Consider the following 19,252-nt stretch of genomic DNA (forward strand, 5'->3'; position numbering starts at 1 on the left):
AGCTGTCAGCTGGCCAGAGGCAGAAACAGACAGTGCGCGGCTACTCTGCACGGCACCAGGCGCAGGCTAACGAGGGAGCCGAGGCCGGCCTCGGCGACGTCCCGCCGTAGGTGGCGTTGGTCTCCATGGAAAGGGCATCTCAGAAGCATGTGGGCTTTTAATTCTCCAGATCCCTGCTGTCCAATCCAGTAGCCACTAATCACATGTGGCTGCAATGCAGCTGGTCCAAACGGAGATGTGCTCCACGTGTCTCGTCTGCGACGGTTCACTAAGACTTAGCGTGAACGAAACCATTTATATGGATCACAGGTTGAAATAATATTTTAGAAATATGAGGTTAAATAGAATACATTAAAGTTAGTTTACCCTGTGCAGCCAGGTTCCCAGTGACCCCAGAGATCCCTGCCTCCTGGTACTCACCCCTTGTCTGGGCCCCTCCTGGGAGGGCTGGTCGTATGACAGTGGAATAAGGTAGCAGGGTTGGGGGCTGTCACTTCCAAGATTTGGCCGGAAGACACCGAGGCCGCCTTCTTGGTCACCTGGATCTTGGGTGTCCACTTTGGGGAAGCTGCTGTTAGAGGCCCACGTGAGGAGGACCTGAGGCCTCCGGCCCACAACTGCGGGAGTCAGCTGGGAAGTGGGTCCTGCAGCCCCACCCAGCCCTCAGATGAGCCCACAGCCCTGACTGGCAGCTCAGCAGCACCTCGCGAGAGACCCTGAGGCACAGCCAGCAGTGAGGCTGCTCCTGGATTCCTGACCCCCGGAAGCCATCAGCTAGTTCACGTTGGTTATTTTACCCAGCTCAGAGCTTTTGGGTAATTGGTTACACAGCAATAAGTAACTTACACAAGCTGGTTTCTTTTGCTATTTCAATGTGGCTACAGAAAATGTAACATTACCTATATAATTTTAATATATACACATCTCTACTGGACAGCACTGCTCTCCACGTTCCCAAGTACAGTGAGCACACGTTATGATCACAGATGTCATAACTGGTCCCTCAACCACATGACGTGACTTCTCTATGCATCACTAATGCATGTTTCTTTCTAATAGGTTAACTTTTGAAGTCTGAGATCAGATTAAATACATGCAGAGAGTATGTACCAAAAAACAACCTATGTTAGTTTTTTCTTATTCCATTTAAATGAAAAGTAAATATTAATATCTTTTTCAAATCATAAAGAGTCAGTGGGAAAAATGAAGAGTGGACAGACAAGTCCCAAGAAGAAAATGAAGATGATTTGCAAACACGGGTGTTTCTTCCTGCCGGCAATGTTGCTGCTTGCAGACATACCTTGTCGCTGTAGATGAAGTCAGATGACAAGCATTTCCCCCAATTTGAGCACGCTTCTACAGCCTGACTTTAAATGCTGTTCCCACCATTGGCCACATCTGCCCCAATTTACTCAACCAGTGCCCAAGTGCTGGACACGCAGGTATTAACTGCACAGCAAGGAATAGGGCTGTGTGTCAAGCGCTACCGCTGGTTATCAGGGACGGTCCTTATTAGCACGGGAACCACGGGGCCACAAAGAGCGCGCGGGCTCTGAGGGCTCCCGGGGGCGGATGGCAGGCGACTTACTTTGATGTGCTCATGGAGCTGGGCTTCGTGCTGCCGGGACAGCTGCTCGTGCTGCCTCTGGAACTCGGCGATGAGGATCTGCCTCTGGAGCTGCTGCTTCTGCTTGAGGGCCAGGAGCTCCTGCTGCAGCTGCTGCTCCCGGATGCCGGGCTCCGTCGCGGGCAGCGGAAACTGGTGGTCCAGGCGCAGGTCCATGGGCACCGCCGGGGGGGCCACTGGCAAAGGCAGCGCCGAGGCCACATCCACTGCGGGACAGAGCACAGCACAGAGCGCTGGTTACCTTGGAGCCCCCAGCCCCGCCCACCCTCACAGAGAGCCGCCGCCAACAGTCGGGGTGCCCACACGCTGAGGGCCACTGTATGCTTTGGACGTCTCTGCACCCCCTCCCTCGACAGGCTCAAAAGGCACGACCCGGAGGCCTTTGAGGTTTCTATCCCTCGGGCCAAAATCAGTGGACGTTTGGACCAGGACACACACTCCTGCAAACTCTCTTCCCTCTACCCGACCCTCCACGAAGGGGCCCCTGCTCTCTCAAAGGACCTTGCTGCAGCCCCAGCAGCCTTTTCTGACATCCTTTTTGAAAGTCGACGAAGAGAAAAAGCAAGAAAAAGGCTCTAAAGAGCCCTGAACACCCGTAAGTAGAGAGGCAAATTGCCCATGCTTTTCTTCTCCTTTTCACAAAGACACAGAAGAGTTGTATGCAGGAGCCACAGGACAGTGTGTGCCACTTAAGTGGTCCAGACGGACGCTCCGGACGGGGAGAGCGTTTCCATGGTGAAGCGAGCGCCCTCTGGAAAACAGGTTTACCGGCTGCAGCCAATAAAACGCTCCCCCGGCTCGCCCGCACAGCTTGCGCATCAGGGTTACGTGCTTCTGCGCTGTGCCAGGAAACGGACTGTCTTCACTGCACTGATGTATGGCCGAGAAAGAGCCACAAGTGACTCTGATTAGAAACAGAAGCTGAATCGATCTTAAGGCTTACAAATCAATACCAAATTAAGTGAGAAAAAGAATGCAGAAAGCGAGCCTTAAATTACGGACCTCACAAAATAACCCGACGTGGGTGCTCCTACCGTGACAGGACAGCGTGTGAAAGGCCGAGGGGTGCCGGCGGGGAGCCCCTTACTTCCTGCGAGGCTCCTGTGCTGCTTCCCCTCCTCGCAGGTGAGCGCCCCGGGCGCTGCTCGTAGAGAGAGGAGGGAAGACAGCCCAGCACCGAGGCCCATGGTCCCTGTCCCTTCCAAAAAGCCCCCCTCACAACCTGCTCTGGGCTCACGCAACGGCACAGACCAGACCCGGGGACCGGAGGCTGGGGCCTCGCCCTCTGGGGGGCTCAGGGCTCCAGTGGGAGCCCAGACTCAACACCCACGGGCCCGCCAATGCCAGTCCTTCACCACCTGGCACGGGGCCTCATCCTAGCACCTCTGCCTAGACCCTCTGCAGGTCAGGCCTTGCGACAGACACACCTGGCCTCGTCCTGGGGGCTCCCTAAGTGAGCGTGGGCCACTCACAGGCCGGACATAACCCCACAGTCCACAGATTCTGGAAAAACAGCCCATAAGTGGAACCACCCCTCAGGAGAGGGCATTTCTGTGGTCACTGCCAGGCGGCAGGTCCCATGCCGACCATCCTTCTGATGAGTGAGGCGAGGTGGGGCGACGCCCAGGCGAAGCCCTGGGTTCTAACCCCCGAGCTGACTCCCTGAGCCCTGGAGCCCTGGACTAGAACGTGGCCTCACACCTGCAGGGCCGCTCATCTTGGAAGAGTGCAGGACGCTGCCTGGGGCAGAGCGGGGCCCTGGCCCTGGGGCTGAAGTCACTGTCTCTCCCACCCCCGGGACCAAGCCCTGGCCTCCACCCCAGGCCCCCAGAGCCTGGGGCAGCTTCCATGCAAGGAATGCCTGGGACCTGGCCACAGGGAATGGAGAAAAATCCTCAATATTCAAGCAGCTTCAGAAAATATTTAATTCTCCTCTTTGAAGCCCTAACAAGCCTGGGATAAATACCAGCTGACTGTTTTTCTTCGGTTTCTTCCCCCAACTTTTTAAGTGTATGTATTTCTTTTCTTCTAGTGGGGTATGAGGCTTGATGTGTGGCGAGGTCTTTATTTGATATTTACGTGAGAAAAATCTGCACAAATGAACTGTTTTGGTGAACAGGCCTGGGGACCGGTGGATCCCACCAACCTCCACTGCACACCAGCTGGTAAAGACTGGCTTTTCTTAATTTCCTTTTTCTTTTTTTTGATCAATTTTATCATGTAATATAAGAAAATGGAAAAAGAGTGCAAACAACACCAGTTTTATAAAACCTCAATCAATATTTTCCCCCATTTGCTTCAGACGTTCTTTTAAGGAACAGAATACTGTGGAGGGCGAGGAGGAGGGCTCAGGAAAGAGACTTAGAGAAAAGAGAAAGTGACCTGACGTCTTCAAGGAAATTCAGTTCGTGTTTTCCTCCTCCGGTGGGGAGAGGTGGTGTGCATCCCCTGCTCTCACTGACGACAGGACTGAACGCTTCCTGAAAAACACTGTAACTGTGAACCATGGCAGATTTTTCCAGCTCCCTTTCTGCATCCACAGATGGGCTCAAGAAGTTTCTCTATTAACCGGTTAACCTGCCCAGTTCCTTCATGGATTACAGGTGAGCTACTTAGCAGACCTCCTCAGGTTAGCTGGCCTTTGCTTTCTTTTTTTCTGGGTCTGCGTTGGGTCTTTATTGCTACGTGTGGGCTTTTCTCTCTAGTTGTGGCGACCGGGGGCTACTCTTTGCTGCCGTGCGCAGGCTTCTCACTGTGGTGGCTTCTCTTGTTGCGGAGCAAGGGCTCAAGACCCGCGGGCTCAGTAGTTGCGGCGCGTGGGCCCCAGAGCACGCGGGCTTCAGTAGTTGGGGCACATGAGCTCAGTAGTTGCGGCGTGTGGGCTCTAGGGTGTGCGGGCTTCAGTAGTTGTGGCGTGCTGGCTCAGTAGCTGTGGCTCGCAGGCTCTAGAGCACAGGTTCAGTAGTTGTGGCGCATGGGCTTAGTTGCTCCGCGGCATGTGGGATCTTCCCGGACCAGGGCTCGAACCCGTGTCCCCTGCACTGGCAGGTGGATTCTTAACCACTGCGCCACCAGGGAAGTCCCAGTTGGCCTCTGCTTTCTAAGGATAAACCCGACTCTTGGTCTTCCTGGGTTACACACACACACACACACACACACACACACACACACACACACACACACACAAAGAGTCACTGATGCCTTCAGCCTATGACTGTTTCATTACGCACATTTGAATCCATAGTCATAGGCGAGACTGGCCTGCGGTGTCTCTTACACTCTGCTTGTCTGGTCAGGGAGCGGAATTTTAGCTTAAGAAAATAACCACAGAGAATCTGTGAAATAACCATATTGCCGGCATTTTGTAGCAGTATCATCTCACTTGCCCTGACAGCAGGGGTGGTCAGACGTGGTCCCCGCTCATGTGACGTGCCAAGGTGACCTAAGACACTATGTAGGAAAAAGGCCATCCCCACGATGCTGGGCAGAAGACGACCCATCCACCACTCACTGTCGCACACCCTCTCCCTACTTCTAATTCTTCCTAGGCGGGGTCAGGAGGACCACCAGAAATGTCTAGTAGTTATAACGTCTTCAGAAACTGGACACAGGGCTTCCCTGGTGGCGCAGTGGTTGAGAGTCCGCCTGCCGATGCAGGGGACGCGGGTTCGTGCCCCGGTCCGGGAAGATCCCACATGCCGTGGAGCGGCTGGGCCTGTGAGCCATGGCCGCCGAGCCTGCGCATCCGGAGCCTGTGCTCCGCAATGGGAGAGGCCACACCAATGAGAGGCCCGTGTACTGCAAAAAAAAACAAAACAAAACTGAACATAAAACAACTTTAAGGGATCCTTTTTATTGACTCCAAAAATAAGATGGGCCAAACGTTTCTAAGTGTGCGTTCACGTACTGCGGAAACACTCCTGCTCTGTGCTGGGCACTGGCCTGTGGCAGGTCTGATGTGAAGACAGGCAGGAGGGAGCAGTGGGGCCGATGGAAGGCCTGGGGAAGGGTTCACACCTTCCCCAGGTGTGAGCACGGGGCTGCGTCTCTGAGGCGGGAGGGGCGCTGGGGGTAAAAGAGGTGGGGCGGTGGCCACAGGGGCGGCGCGGGAGGGCTGGGCGGGACCAGGCCCTGTGGATGGGGGGCAGGGCGGGGAGGGGCGTCACACCCACCACCCGGCAGCTGAGCCTCGCTTTGTTTACGCACCTTTTCTCGCCTCCTCTGTGTCTGGAGGCGTAGGGAACCTTAGAAGGAAACACCCCCTGGTCATGCCACAGACACCGGAGCGGATGCACCCTGGGGGTGGGCGCGCAGAGTGGCGAGGAGACCCCCCACCCCGGCCAGCCCCTTCTGCCTGCAGTGAACAGACAGAAGGGAACAGGGGGGCACGGGGGGTGGGGGGCACGTGCTGTCCTCGGCCCAAGGCATCCCTGTTCTCACCACATTCCCTCCACACTTACTGTGAGAAAGGGATGCAGGTCCTGCCTGGGTTGACCCTTTTGAGGTTTCACATGGAACTTCATTGCTCTGCTAGAGAAAGTCAAAAGCAGAGCGAAGAGAACGCAAAGCTAGACATCCCCTCCGTCAGACGCACCGCGACCAGCTCCTGCCATTTCTTCACCTCTGAAAACAGCACTGCGTTTACAGACACGCAAACCAACACTGCAACTTACACGAGGCCGGGGGACCCAGGCAGGGTCCTCCTCCCGCTTCGTGCGCCCAGCCTCGGGGAGCCAGGCGGGTGGGGAAGTGGCCGCGCGGTCCCCAGGCCTGGCCTGAGCGCCAGCTGCGGCATCAGACCCACAGTCCCCATTCATTCCCATCGCTGGCGGGTGCGTCAAACATGACTCGGACTATTTCTGTATCAAAAACTCTCTGAAATGCCATGAGTTCCCAACAGAAGCTGCTGGTGCTTTTGACCCAAAGAGCCCTGAAGAAACAATGAAAGCTTCTCTACTTAAAGAATGCAGCATCAAGACAAAAAAGCCTGTATTCTCATGGATATTTTATGGCAGAGTAGAAAATTGCTTTTATAGGTTGCGCCTTGAGAAACATATTAATACGATCAGACTCATGACGTTAGTAGAAGCACAAAGACCATATTCAGAGTTTCAATAAGAAATGGCCAAGCCTGGGCTGTGAGTTATAAGTTCTCAATCAGAAATAGAAAAAATCTGCTAGTCTCTATTTTTTTAAATAAATGATCAGAAAAAAAGCAGGACACTGTAATTTTCCATTACATGGGTTGGGTCCTCTTTTCATAACACCATTTCATGTCATCATATAGATAGGAAAGAAAAAGAAGGACTATTCTTTAGAAAACAGGGCCGACGTTTAGGGTCTGTTCAAGTAAAGAACGACTCATTCAAATCTAGGGGACAATAAAAGATATTTCATCCACGGAGCCACGGTTTCCCCTTACCATGACGTTTGCCTGCGTGTGTGAGGGTTAGGGAGAGAAAAGACTGCAGGGGGCGGCGGAGGAAGAGAAAGAAAGGGATGGGTATATAGGAAACGTAGAACTGAGTTCAAAATATTTTCATCTTTTATGGTGAAATGTGTCACACACCCTGGAGAACAGAAGGGTTAAGGGTGACACAGTCACCCCCCCACCTCAACCAGAACCAGAGCATCGCCCTCCGTGCCCCACACATCACATGCCTGTGCCCCCAGCAACATTCTGACTTCGTTCAGCATCCCTGCTTTTCTTTCTGGTTATAACATCTACACATGTATCCCTAAACATGTGTCCTCCACGTGACCGCGGTGAGTGCAGGAGCAGTGGGATGGGAGGTGACAAAGGTTCCCAGGAAAAGACAGAGTCGCAGTTCAGGCTGCCTTCAGCTTCTAGGACAGGTGACAGAAAAGAGCTCTGTCCAGGAGAGGTCAAGAGTGACCCCCGGGAAACCAAGGGCCACCCCCAGTGCAGCACCCGGTGGGGCCGTCCGCAGGCCAGCACTGCCCTGTGTCCTGCCGCTGCTCCACCCAGGCTGTCCTCCAGGTGAGAGGCTCGCAGGAGGCCCCACGGAGAGACCTGCCTCGCCTGGTAAGTAAGGCCGGAGGGCAGGCAGGTCCTCACAGGTCAGCCCCCTTCCCACACCCGCCCCAGCGGCTGCTGAGCTCTGGTCCAGCCGGGCGGCCCAGAATCTCCTGCAGAGCTGCCCTCTGAGGCCGGCCCCCTCCCCCTCCCTGGGATCCATCCCACTGGTCTCTGTCCCAGAGTCGATCACCTGATCCCTTTACCCCACTCTTCATTCTTCTTTCTCGGTTCATTCTTTTTCTACGGGAACTCAGGCTCCAAGAGGGTCTTGAAAAAGGAGGCGTGTGAGGTTTCACGTCCGAAGATGCCCTTACTTCCCTGTCAACGTTATCAGTACCTGGGCTGTGTACAGAATTGCAGCCCGGAAGTCACCTTCTCCGGGGCGGTGAAGGCAGCGATCCACGGCCTTGCTCTCAACGCTGTCATGAGAAAAGCACGGAGCGGCTCTGGCTCTGGACCCTTTGTGCTTGCCCTTTCCTCTGGATGTTCAGAAGCCCTTCTCCCTGTCCCCAGTGTTCTGAGATTTGAGAAGCAGGTGGCCTGGTGAGGCTCTTCCCTCCTCCGCCGTGGGGGGCATGCAGCTGGCCTGCTCAGTTTCTCCAGTCGCGGGGAATTTCCTTGAGTTACTGGGTTGGGCAGAAAGTTTGTCTGGGTTTTTCCGTAAGAAAAACGGAAATGGTGGTCTGCTCATCTCCTTGTTTCTGTTTTCCCTTCCGAAACTTCCTGGGTGGTAAACCTCCTGGAGCGATGCTCTGATTCTCTCTTTCACTCTCTCCATTTTCCTTTTCTGTGTCTAGCGCTCAGCTTTATTCGAGATTTCCTTAAATGTCTACTCTAAGCTTTTCACTGAGTTTTGCATATTTTCTGCAGATGTGTCCCTGAGTACAAGTGGAGGCATGAACCCTAGCTGGAAGCTGCGAGCAGAGAGGGGTTCTCAACGCTGAGCTTCGCTGGACGGTGTGGGGAGCTGGCCTTAGTCAGGACGCACCAGGCACCCTGGTTCGAGGCTCAGGCGCCCAGCACAGCGGGGCGTCTGCTTCTCTGCCAGCCTGCGTTCCACCTGGCCCAGCCCCCTTTTGCTTCTGTCCCGGAGGGCAGGACGTGGGGCTGCTCCTCGAGGATGCTGTGGCATCTATCCCCTGGGGCTCTTGGTTGCACTGACAGGAGGCTCGGAATCTGGCTTTTTCTGCCCAAACTGCCAAATCGGTTAAGACTTAAGGCTCTACTTTCCAACTTTCGGACTGCTGGTGATGTTGTTTCCTTTTCTGTTCCCCCAACTTTGTGAGCTGATGACATCTCTCTGGAATATATATTTTTACGTTTTAGGGAAAAATTTCAAAAACACACAAAGGCAGAGAGAACAGTATAATCAACTCCCAAGGATCCATCAGCCACCTGCCACCTCATGGCCAACCTTTTCTTCTCACACCCACCGGCTGCACTTCCTTCTAGATCATCCGGAAGCCTACCAGCCAGCCCAGCATGTTATCCATAAGGCCTTCGGTATCTCTAAATGAACTCTTAAAAAACAGTCGAGGGCTTCCCTGGTGGCGCAGTGGTTGAGAGTCCGCCTGCCGATGCAGGGGACGCGGGTTCGTGCCCTGGTCCGGGAATATCCCACATGCCGCGGAGCGGCTGGGCCCGTGAGCCATGGCCGCTGAGCCTGCGCTCCGCAACGGGAGAGGCCCCAGCAGTGAGAGGCCCGCGTACCGCAAAAAAACAAAACAAAACAAAACAAACACACAGTCGAATACCATCAACCTACCCAAAACAAATTAACAACTCCAGGACATTATCAAATAGCCAGAAGGTATTCCCATTTTTTTAGAGAGGCTCATACACATTTTTGAAACTTGATTCAAATCAAAACCCAATTAAGGTCCATTCACTGCAACTGGCTGATATACCCTTTGAATTCTTTTTAATCTAAAGGTCCCCCACCTTCTCCCTCACCCCTGCACCCTCCAGCTGATGGGCTGAAGACACTGGTCACCCGGCCTGTGCTGACTGAGCCTGACGTGTAGATTCCCTGGGAGCTGGAAGGGGGTCTGAAGGCCCAGAGGATGCAGCTCTGGTTGCTATCAGGGCCGCCTCCCTGGAGAGGTCCTGTGCCCCTCGGGCTCCGGTGTTATCGGCAGCCAACGTGCTCACCCATGATGTCGTCACTGTTGTAAACAGGGCTTTTCTAGCTCCATCCACCCCTCTTGATTTGCTAGCTACATTACTTCTATAGTGAGAAAGGGTCCCAAGTCAACTATCTTGCTATTCTCACAAAGGGTTTTTAGAAGAAAGGCAGGGCGAGCGCGTGATTCTCTTCCTTTATTTGTCAATAGCTGGCCCTGTAGCATGCTCCACGTGTGATCAGGGAGGAGGGTTTTGGTTCTCGGGACCATGGTGAACTAAGCCTCTGTATTCCTGTCCTAAGGCTGCCGTGTCACTGCGAGTCCACAGGCCGCCCGGGAGCAGCTCTCTGTGCAGCTGAGACAAGGTGTCCCGGGCTCTCCCTGCACTTCCTGGGCCCCACAAGGAAACAGACGTGTCTCCGAGGATAACTGGGTCCCTTTAGTGGGAAACAGTAGAGACCATCATCTAGGTTTCGGGGTGACATGGTTTATAACGAATATACCTTTACTGGCGCTTTTGTGAATTTCAGAAGTGAGTGAAATTAGATACACGTGTTCAATCTGTCATCTCACCGCGGAACTCTGGGTGCATAATTTATTAAAAATATCATTCAAAAGGGCTGAACAGTCACAATCAAGTTCCATTCAAAATACTGATTTATATGCAATATCATTTTCCCCAAAGGTGCTCTTAACTGAATTACAATTATTCTATTTAACTGTGTGTGTGTGTGTGTGTGTGTGCACGCGTGCGCGCACGCCCGTGCGCGTGTGTGAAAGGGAAATGAGGTACAGAAGTGCTTTTTAATGTAAACATTTAAAAATATTCTGTAGGGAATGTAAAAACACAAGTGACCCCCACTTCAGCTTCTTACGCAGATGAGCATGTATCTCATTTCTTTTTGCCTCCTTTAGATGTATATAAGCAATGCCAAAGAGATAACTTATGCGAACAACCCACTATCATATAAATTATGCTTAAAACATAAAGATAAAAAATATTATGGTGCAAGAACAGGCTGTTATGTTTTACATTGTTTTGTTTTCAGTTGAGAGCAAAATGTAAAGAAAGAAATAAACGTATAATACATGGAAGTATTTATATGTGTACATATAGGAGGGTTTTTTTAATCTGGTCTGGGGCAGGGAGAGAGATGTGACACACGTGGAGTCTATTAAACATAACTCTCTGAGGGCTTCCCTGGTGGCGCAGTGGTTGGGGGTCTGCCTGCTGATGCAGGGGATGCGGGTTCGTGCCCTGGTCTGGGAGGATCCCACGTGCCACGGAGCGGCTGGGCCCGTGGGCCATGGCCGCTAGGCCTGCGCATCCGGAGCCTGTGCTCCGCAACGGGAGAGGCCGCGCAGTGAGAGGCCCGCGTACCGCAAAACAAAAACAACAAAAAAACATAACCCTCTGAGCTGTGTTTTCTGTGCACGCGGTTTCCTTGAACACATCTAGACGTCAAGAAGGGAGCGGCCCTGGCTTACCCGTGCTTCTGCCTTCCAGACAAGAAGGGAGTTGACCCCTCTTCAAAAGCAATGAGCAATATACTGGAGCAGGGCACGGGGTCCTCCAAGCTGGAGGTAGGAGGGGATATCTGGGGCAGGCACACCTCCCCCCGCTTCCTCCAGGTCAGTAAAAACATCACGATGGGATCACAGTCCTGTGGGCTGCTGGCCTGGGCTCACTCAACGTGTGAACAGGCACACTGTAGGATATGGATGGACACCAGCGTTATCCCCATTTGACAGGTGGCGAAACGGAAGTTCGGGGACTCTAAGTGACTTGCTCGAGGCCACACAGCAAATGTCACCGGCAGACTCCAAAATGGATGCTAACCACAGGTACCCCAACAGTGACACAAAGCAGAGCAGGGAGAGCTGGGGGCCCACAGGTCACCCTGGGGCGGTGGTTCTCATCTCAGGCCGGGCGACGTCAGCAGCTTGGGGACTTGGAAACAACAGGGCCCGCGCCCTGCTCAGCTACAGTGCACGGCGTCCCTGGGGACTCCAGCAGCTCTCGGGCGATCAGGACCCCCTGCGGCCCAAGAACCACGCCCCCGCTCCGGAGCTCTGAGAGCGCCTCCCACACCAGCGGGCCTGCTGACCCCTGGCCTCCACGCCCACGGCTCCGGCTTTGGACTCCGTCCTGACCACAGGCCGGGTGTCCCCCACGATCGCCGGCTCACTCTAGCACCCTGCAGTCCAGTGCTGTCCATGGGAGAAAACTCTACTTTTCCTGAAGAGCTCCTGGGGCTGGGGCAGCCACAGGAATCAGCTCTGCGAGCTTCTTCTCACGGCCGAGACAACGGCCCCAAAGGCACAGCCAGGCCGGGTCTGCACCACCCAACCGGCACCAGGAAACAGGTTGAAAAGCACAGCCGAGCCACACGTGGCCTGCTGAGCAGAGGCAGAAACCGAAAATCCCAGAAATCTTATCTTCACTGCTGAAAAGATAAAGCCACCGTGAACACCAGGGTGATGTTTCACACCAGTCTCTTCACCTAAGTCAGATTTCACCAGCACCCACTCATACCACGCCCCCGAGCGACAAGTTTTCAAAGTGCTTCTCCCTGGCAGAGAGTCTAAGGCCATCAGTACCCTGAGGCCTGGCCTCCCAGTCAGTGCCTCCACCAGGGGGTCTTTCCCACAGCCACTTCGCTCCTCCCTAGAGGTCCCCGCTGGGCTGCCCTGAGTGTCCGCAGACACCAGCGAGAACACCACAGCCACCATGGGGGTAGCAGAGCGGGAGGGGGGGCTGTTCGTGGAAACCAGCTCTGCGGCCTCCACTTCCAGGCACCAGGGAGGTGTTTCCAAGTAAAGCTGGTGAGAGAAATCCAGTCCAGGCCCCCTGCGTCAGCGGCTCCTGGGGCCCGCGGCACACAGACCTGGTCCCTCAAACATCCAGTGTGGGTCAGAGCGCGAGGACACGATCACACACGCAGCAGGGGGGCGGGGCCGGTGAGAGTTCAAATCCTACCGGGGGACCAGTAGGCGCGTGGCCGGGGCCGTGCGTGTGGCCCCGTGTCCATCACGGGGCCAGGATGCAGCCTCGAGCCTGGAGGCCTCTGTTGCAGGGGCCGCGCAAACGCAGGGAGAAGAGCCCGGGGCGGCTGACGCAGCGGGATGGGCGTCCAGGCAAGGCGGGCGGAGCTGAGCCCAGCTTGCCTCCCGGGCTCCTGAACACCTTTCCCCCAAAAGTGGGCCCAGAAAGTGCTTTTCACTGAGGGTGGTGAAGACCCAAGGTGAAGCCTTGTGGTCAGGATGTGGGAGAGACCCCCAGAAGGGCGCCAGCTCACCCTCGGCATCCCCACAAGTGACAACTGAAGACAGAGGTCACGGACATGCGTGAGGACACGTGCCCACGGCGCCCGGGCTCCGGCTCCCGGCAGCCCAGACGTGAGGCCCCAGAGAACAAGCCCGCTGGCCTCCGCCACCAGCACTGTCCCCTCTGCAGTCCGCAGGGCACCAAGCCCTGCCCTGGAGGGTCCAGCCCTCGGGCCGCTCAGCCTCACAGAAGCTTCCAGGAGCTCCCACAGAGCGAGGAGAGAAGAGGGGAGGAGACCCGGGCCCGGCGTCAGGTTGGATCAGCCAGCGCTACAGCCTTGCCCTCCCAGGCCGCAGGGCCCACAGGGCCCACCGGGCAGACTGCCCTCTGCCCCCAGAACACGAGGACGGGATCCAGGAGTGTCACCGTCTGAGGGAAGCGCGCTTCGCTCGCAGGCACGGGGCAGCAGCAGGGGCCAGCGACCTAAGGACGAAAATTCTCCTTCTCACGTGAATAGGAACTTCCCTTTGTGATGATCAGGTTAATTTTAGCAAAATCAACTGTAGATTCATAAAGGATAAAAACAGAGGGCTGAACGTGCTCAGATACTGGAAAACTCCATTTTGGGCCTTAACCAGAAGTGAAGGTGCCTGATGGGAAACCTTGGTAACGAGGGATCACGACGTGAGGACCCCAAAGGGAAGGAGCCGCAGCCTCTTCTCCCTCTCCTAGAAATACAAACCCACAAGCGTCCTTTGGGTCCTAGGCTGGAAACCCCGTCAACTGAAACAGCCTTGGGGTTTGCAAACAAACAGACTGGGGCTGACAGTCCCAGGACCGTCTGCAAAGGGCGGGCAGTGTGGTCACCCGCGTGGAGGACAGTGGCCTAAACACTGGGAGGAAAAGGAAAGATGGGAGCCGTCCTCCATCCTCCCTGGCTGTGACCCCGTGGGGGGGCCTCACCCAGATCTCCGCACCCCTCTAACGCCAGGAGCGCAGAGTCAGGCCTGCAGGGAGCAGCCCGCCGCCTGCCCGTTTCCAGTGGTGCTGGCCCGGCCCCGGCCCAGCCTCCGCTCCGCCAGCTTGCTGTGTTCACAGCAGCACAGGTGAGGGGTCCCTGGGTGCCCGCAGACACGGAGCCAAAACGGATTCTCAGCTTCAGGTGTTGTGAACAGGACGCAGAGACACGCCAGCTTTATGAGGCACCGAAGAACGAGAATGCATCTACTTCATGCAGAGGGAGAAACAAGGCCTCCTCAAGGCCGGGTGCTGATCCCACAGCAGCAGCTGACAAGGAGTTAGGTCAGATCTTCCCCCTCCCACACTCGCTTCTCTTCCTTTGTCAAAGAAATAAAAAGCTCTTTGTAGGATAGGAGCACATAGGGAAGAGAAGTAAGACACCAGGGCAGAATCTTGGTGATGTCAATGTTTCTGTTTAAATCAGACCGTCGTTTCAGTGAGGCCCCTGCTCCTCTCCTTTCTCACTCACTGCACCCCACACCAGCCCCCCATCCTCCAGCCCAGCTCCCCAACCCAGCAGGGAGGTCAGAGCTGCAATTCAGGCCCGGTGTCGGTTCCAAAGTGTGGGCCCCCGACTGACTGTGAAGGTCAGAGGTCAGACCTCAGAGGCAGCATCTGAAGACAGATGGCTGAGCATTTCCAGGACTGGTGGGAGACAGGGAAGGCACAACCACGCGGGGAAACAAACCAATAACAGCAACAATCAAGACAATTTCAAAGTGGAACCACAGACACTAGAGAGAAAGGTCAGCAGACCCTGAGGACGAGTGAGGCTGCCCGACAAGGGACGCACAGAAACAGCCAGAAAACAGTGAACCAGCTCTGAGCGTGCAGAGAGACACCTGCCAAGCTAGAACTACGCGCTCGGGGAAACTGCGATCAAGGTTGAATGCAGGGGCTTCCCTGGTGGCGCAGTGGTTAAGAGTCTGCCTGCCGATGCAGGGGACACAGGTTCGACCCTGGTCCGGGAAGATCCCACATGCCGCGGAGCGGCTGGGCCCGTGTGCCACAACTACTGAGCCTGCGCTCTAGAGCCCCCGAGCCACAACTACTGAACCTGTGTGCCACAACTACTGAGCCTGCACTCTAGAGCCCGTGAGCCACAACTACTGAAGCCCGTGTGCCTAGAGCCTGTGCTCCGCAAGAAGAGAAGCCACCGCAGTGAGAAGCCCACGCACCGCAACTTAGAGTAGCCCCCGCTCGCCGCAGCTAGAGAAAGCCTGTGCGCAACGAAGACCCAACGCAGCCAAAAATAAATAAATAAAATAAAGTTTAAAAAAATTATATATATATAAAAAAAAGAGTGAATGCAGAACATGCACAGATGGAGGCAGATCAAAGACCAAGACAGGTTACAGACTCGCTGACAAGCCTTTGGTTAAGAGAAAGCCCACAGAACGTCTGAGATGAGGGAGAGAAGGTGAGTGCAGAGTGTGACAAACCTGAAGCTGAGTCCAGACAAACAGGCAGGAGACGGGGAAGAGCATCTGACTTGGGAGCTGAACTGACAGTGAAAACCGTGGCTGGTGGGGAGGGAGGAGAGCATCCGGGGGCCCCGGGACACCTGCCCGCCGTGGGCGCCGGCGTAACGGTTCACACTTAACTGCTGGGGACAGAGGGGAGGCCTCCCAAAGCAGTGGCTGGGCACGGCAAGATCAATAAAAAGATTTTAAGGAGAAAACGAGACACGTGGCTGCTAACCTCCCCCCACCCCACTCCCGAGTTGGGTCCTCCTGGTGGACGTAGACAACTGCATCTAGAGTCAGGCCCAAAATAATCATACCTGAATCGGATCAAACCTCCAGCTCTAACCACCAACGTACAGGAAACACAGGCAACAGAAGTCCATTTTAAATGACAAGACGGGGATGAAATCAAGCAGAACCTAGAACACAGGGAAACCCTACAGGACAAACGACCCAGTATCTTCAGAGATAAACTGCAAAGGTCAAAAAAGGGAGGGGAGACACAGATGAACTGGAGACAGACCAGTCACCATGCATGAGCATTAAATGGACCCCAAGTCAAACAGTAAACTAAAGCAGCACATGTTTTATTAAACACCATCAGGGTGGACGGATAAAGAGGTCGTGGTGTTTAAATACAGCGGAATATTAACCGTAAGAAAGAAAAAAATCTTGACATTTGTGAAAACACGGATGGACCTAGAGGGTATCACTATGCTAAATGAAGTAAGTCAGACAGAGAAAGGCAAAAATACCGTATGACTTCACATATGTGAAATCTAAAAAGCAAAACAAATGAACAAACATAACAGAAAGAGATTCACAGATACAAGAACAGACTGGTGGGTGCAAGAGGGGAGGGAGTTAGGGACGTGAGGGAAACAGGTGAGGGAGTTACGGGTCTGAACTTCCAGGTTCAAAATGAACAGGTCACAGGGTTGTAACGTACAGCACAGGGAACAGAGTCAGCAAGACTGCAATACCTTTCTATGGTGGCAGATGGTGACATCTTTTAATGTCTAGAAATACCGAATCGCTATGTGGTGTACCTGGAACCGACACAGTGCTGTATGTCGATTCCACTTCAATTAAAACACACACACACACACACACACACACACACACACACCAGGGACATATAAATACTAGGTGAACATTGAATAGAATTTAAGAATTGCTGACCTTGTTTAAACATGAAAATGGCATTGTACTTACGTTGAAAACAAAGAGTCCCTACCTTTTAGGGAGACAGGTAGGTACTGGGATAGTTACAGATAATATGATACAATGAGTGGGATTTGATTCAAAATGACTGTGAGGGTAGAGGTGGAGGGGTGAGGTGGGACACAGATAAAACACAGCTGGACAGGACCCAACCCTGCTAAGTTCGCTGATAAGAACCTGAGGGCTCCTTCTACTAGCCTCTCCACTTCTAAGTGTGTCTAAGATTTTTTATGACACAAAGTTAAAAAAAAATTTAATTACATTTCTAAACATCTTCTGTGTCAAAGAAGAAATCCTAACAATCACTTAAAAATAATTAGAATCAAAAGATAATGGAAAAAGTACATATAATAAGTTGAAAGGTTCTGCTCTTACTATACTTAGAGGAAAACTGGTAACCTTAAACGATTATATTTGACAATAATGAGGATACAATTAGTAAGCTAGATAGATGTATCTTCAGAAAAAACACTAGAACGAATCCTAGGAAAACAGAGGGAAGGAGGTAATAAACACAGAAATAGACACAGAAGTAACTGGAAAATGTTCATCACACGCACACAGACCAACACAGTGAGAAGTGGGTTCTTTGAAAAGACCAGCAGAACAGGTAACCTCCGAAGAAGAGTGATTTAGAAGATGAGAGAAAAGCACAAACTTAAAACATCAGGAATTTAAAAGGTCACCAAAGTTCAGATATGGCAGAAATTGAAAAGACTCGAACACCTTCAGGCCAATCAATTTTAAAACCTACATAAAATAGACACATGTCTAGAAAAACATAACTTTTCCAAGTTGACAAAAAATAGAAAATACAGCAACTCTATAATCATAAACTAAAGTGAAACAATACTTGAAAATCTTTCCACACAGATCATATTAGAGACAGTATTATCAACCTTTGGACTAACTGATCATTCAATTTTAAACAAAACTTTAAAGAGAACAGAGAAATAAAGAGAACTCCCGGCTCATCCTGTGAGGCTAGTGCAAAACCTTGCTACAAATACCAAAGACAGTATAAAAAAGAAAAATTACAGTCCTGGTCATGAATACAGCCACAAAATTCCCAAATGAATTATTAGCAAGCTTGATCTAGCAGTCTATAAAAAAGGTAATAGACTAAAATAAGCAGTATTTTAAAATGAGAAATGTAACATCTACATAGAACATCTATAAATGTAATCCACTGAATTAATCATAAGCATCATCATAATAGAAATAAGTATACTATAAAATCCAACAACTATAAAAGCCCTTAGCAAACTACGAATAAAAGAGAATTTCTTTAACCTGAAAAAGGGGATCTATTAAAAAAAACACGGCAGACTGGCGCCGGGGCGCTCGTTTAGCGTGCGCGCCCTAAGCTTTGGGGCTGAGCTAGCGTCTTGGGTTTTCTCTTATTTCTCCTTGCTTTTTGACTTTCTCCGGTCGCTGGTGTCTCCGATTTTCGATATGCCGTCTTCTTTGCTGGCCTCGGCAATGCCGGCCTCCACGTCACAGCCCTGCAGGAAGCTTTGGAAAATGCCGGGTGGCTCATGGACCATCAGTTGCAAGGAGACCGCATGTACCCAGACCTTTCCCATCTGCTCATGGGGTCTGCCCCAAATAATCCCACTGTTTCTGGCATGTCAGATACGGTTTATCCCCTACAAGGACCTGGTTTGCTGTCAGCACCCAACCTGCCAGAGATCAGTTCCACTCGAAGAGCTCTTCTCCCATCTGAACTTGTTGAACAGTTTGGACATATCCTATTACTTTGTATGTTCTGTTACTTTGTATGTAACTCTTTAAAAAATTTAAAAATTGGTATCCTCATTATTATAATTCTAGTTTTGTGTTTAATTAGTGTATTGTGTATAAGTTCATATAAGGGTTTTATTTAAAATGCATTTAAGTATGTGGGTAGTTTGCCACGTGCCTAGAATATTTCATGTAAAATTGAATGCTGAAAATTGTCACATTTTAATTGTTTGGGGACACTGAGGAGAGTAAATTGCTTACAAGCAACTCTGCATTTTTAGATGATATATGGCAAGGCATTACTTTCTAATTAAGTGCTATACAGGGAATTTTTTACTACCACGCTTTTTCAGTTCAAAGACCCATGATTTTTGTTTTTATTTTTTCCTGTATTTTAACATTTTAAAACTGCGTAGTGGCTCTGAAAATGTTTAAAACAAATCTGCAAGTTTCTGGTGTGTTTTTATACTTACTGGTGTCTTAGAATTGAAGTTCATAAGTTATTGTATTTCTAAGGATTACAGCAAGAATCTGTATCTAAAGCTATAAGAAATTGAAGTATTGATACGAATGCCATCTTCACAGACTGAGAAGTTAGATGAGTTTTCTTATCCTCTAAAAATTAGATTTTATTTGTTTTTCTTAAAGGGTGGCATACCCTATAAAAGGACTGTATTTATAGTTCTTTGCCAGGAAGCTTTTCTAAAGAGCAGTCTGTAACTCTCATAATAAAGACATCGA

General features: G+C 52.0%; 1 protein-coding gene across 1 annotated transcript in view; it reads right to left on the minus strand.

Annotated features, from left to right (window-relative positions):
• Positions 1 to 19,252, minus strand: part of HDAC4 (histone deacetylase 4) — a 243,137-nt gene that overhangs the window by 110,165 nt on the left and 113,720 nt on the right. Inside the window, exon 3 of the mRNA XM_082841226.1 lies at positions 1,589 to 1,833. Coding sequence (XP_082697352.1) covers positions 1,589 to 1,833 — 245 coding nt within the window. The remainder of the gene's footprint in view (positions 1 to 1,588; positions 1,834 to 19,252) is intronic.

Source organism: Leucopleurus acutus, assembly GCF_964270905.1.
Source record: "Leucopleurus acutus genome assembly, chromosome: 6".
In the NCBI taxonomy this organism is placed as follows: domain Eukaryota; kingdom Metazoa; phylum Chordata; class Mammalia; order Artiodactyla; family Delphinidae; genus Leucopleurus; species Leucopleurus acutus.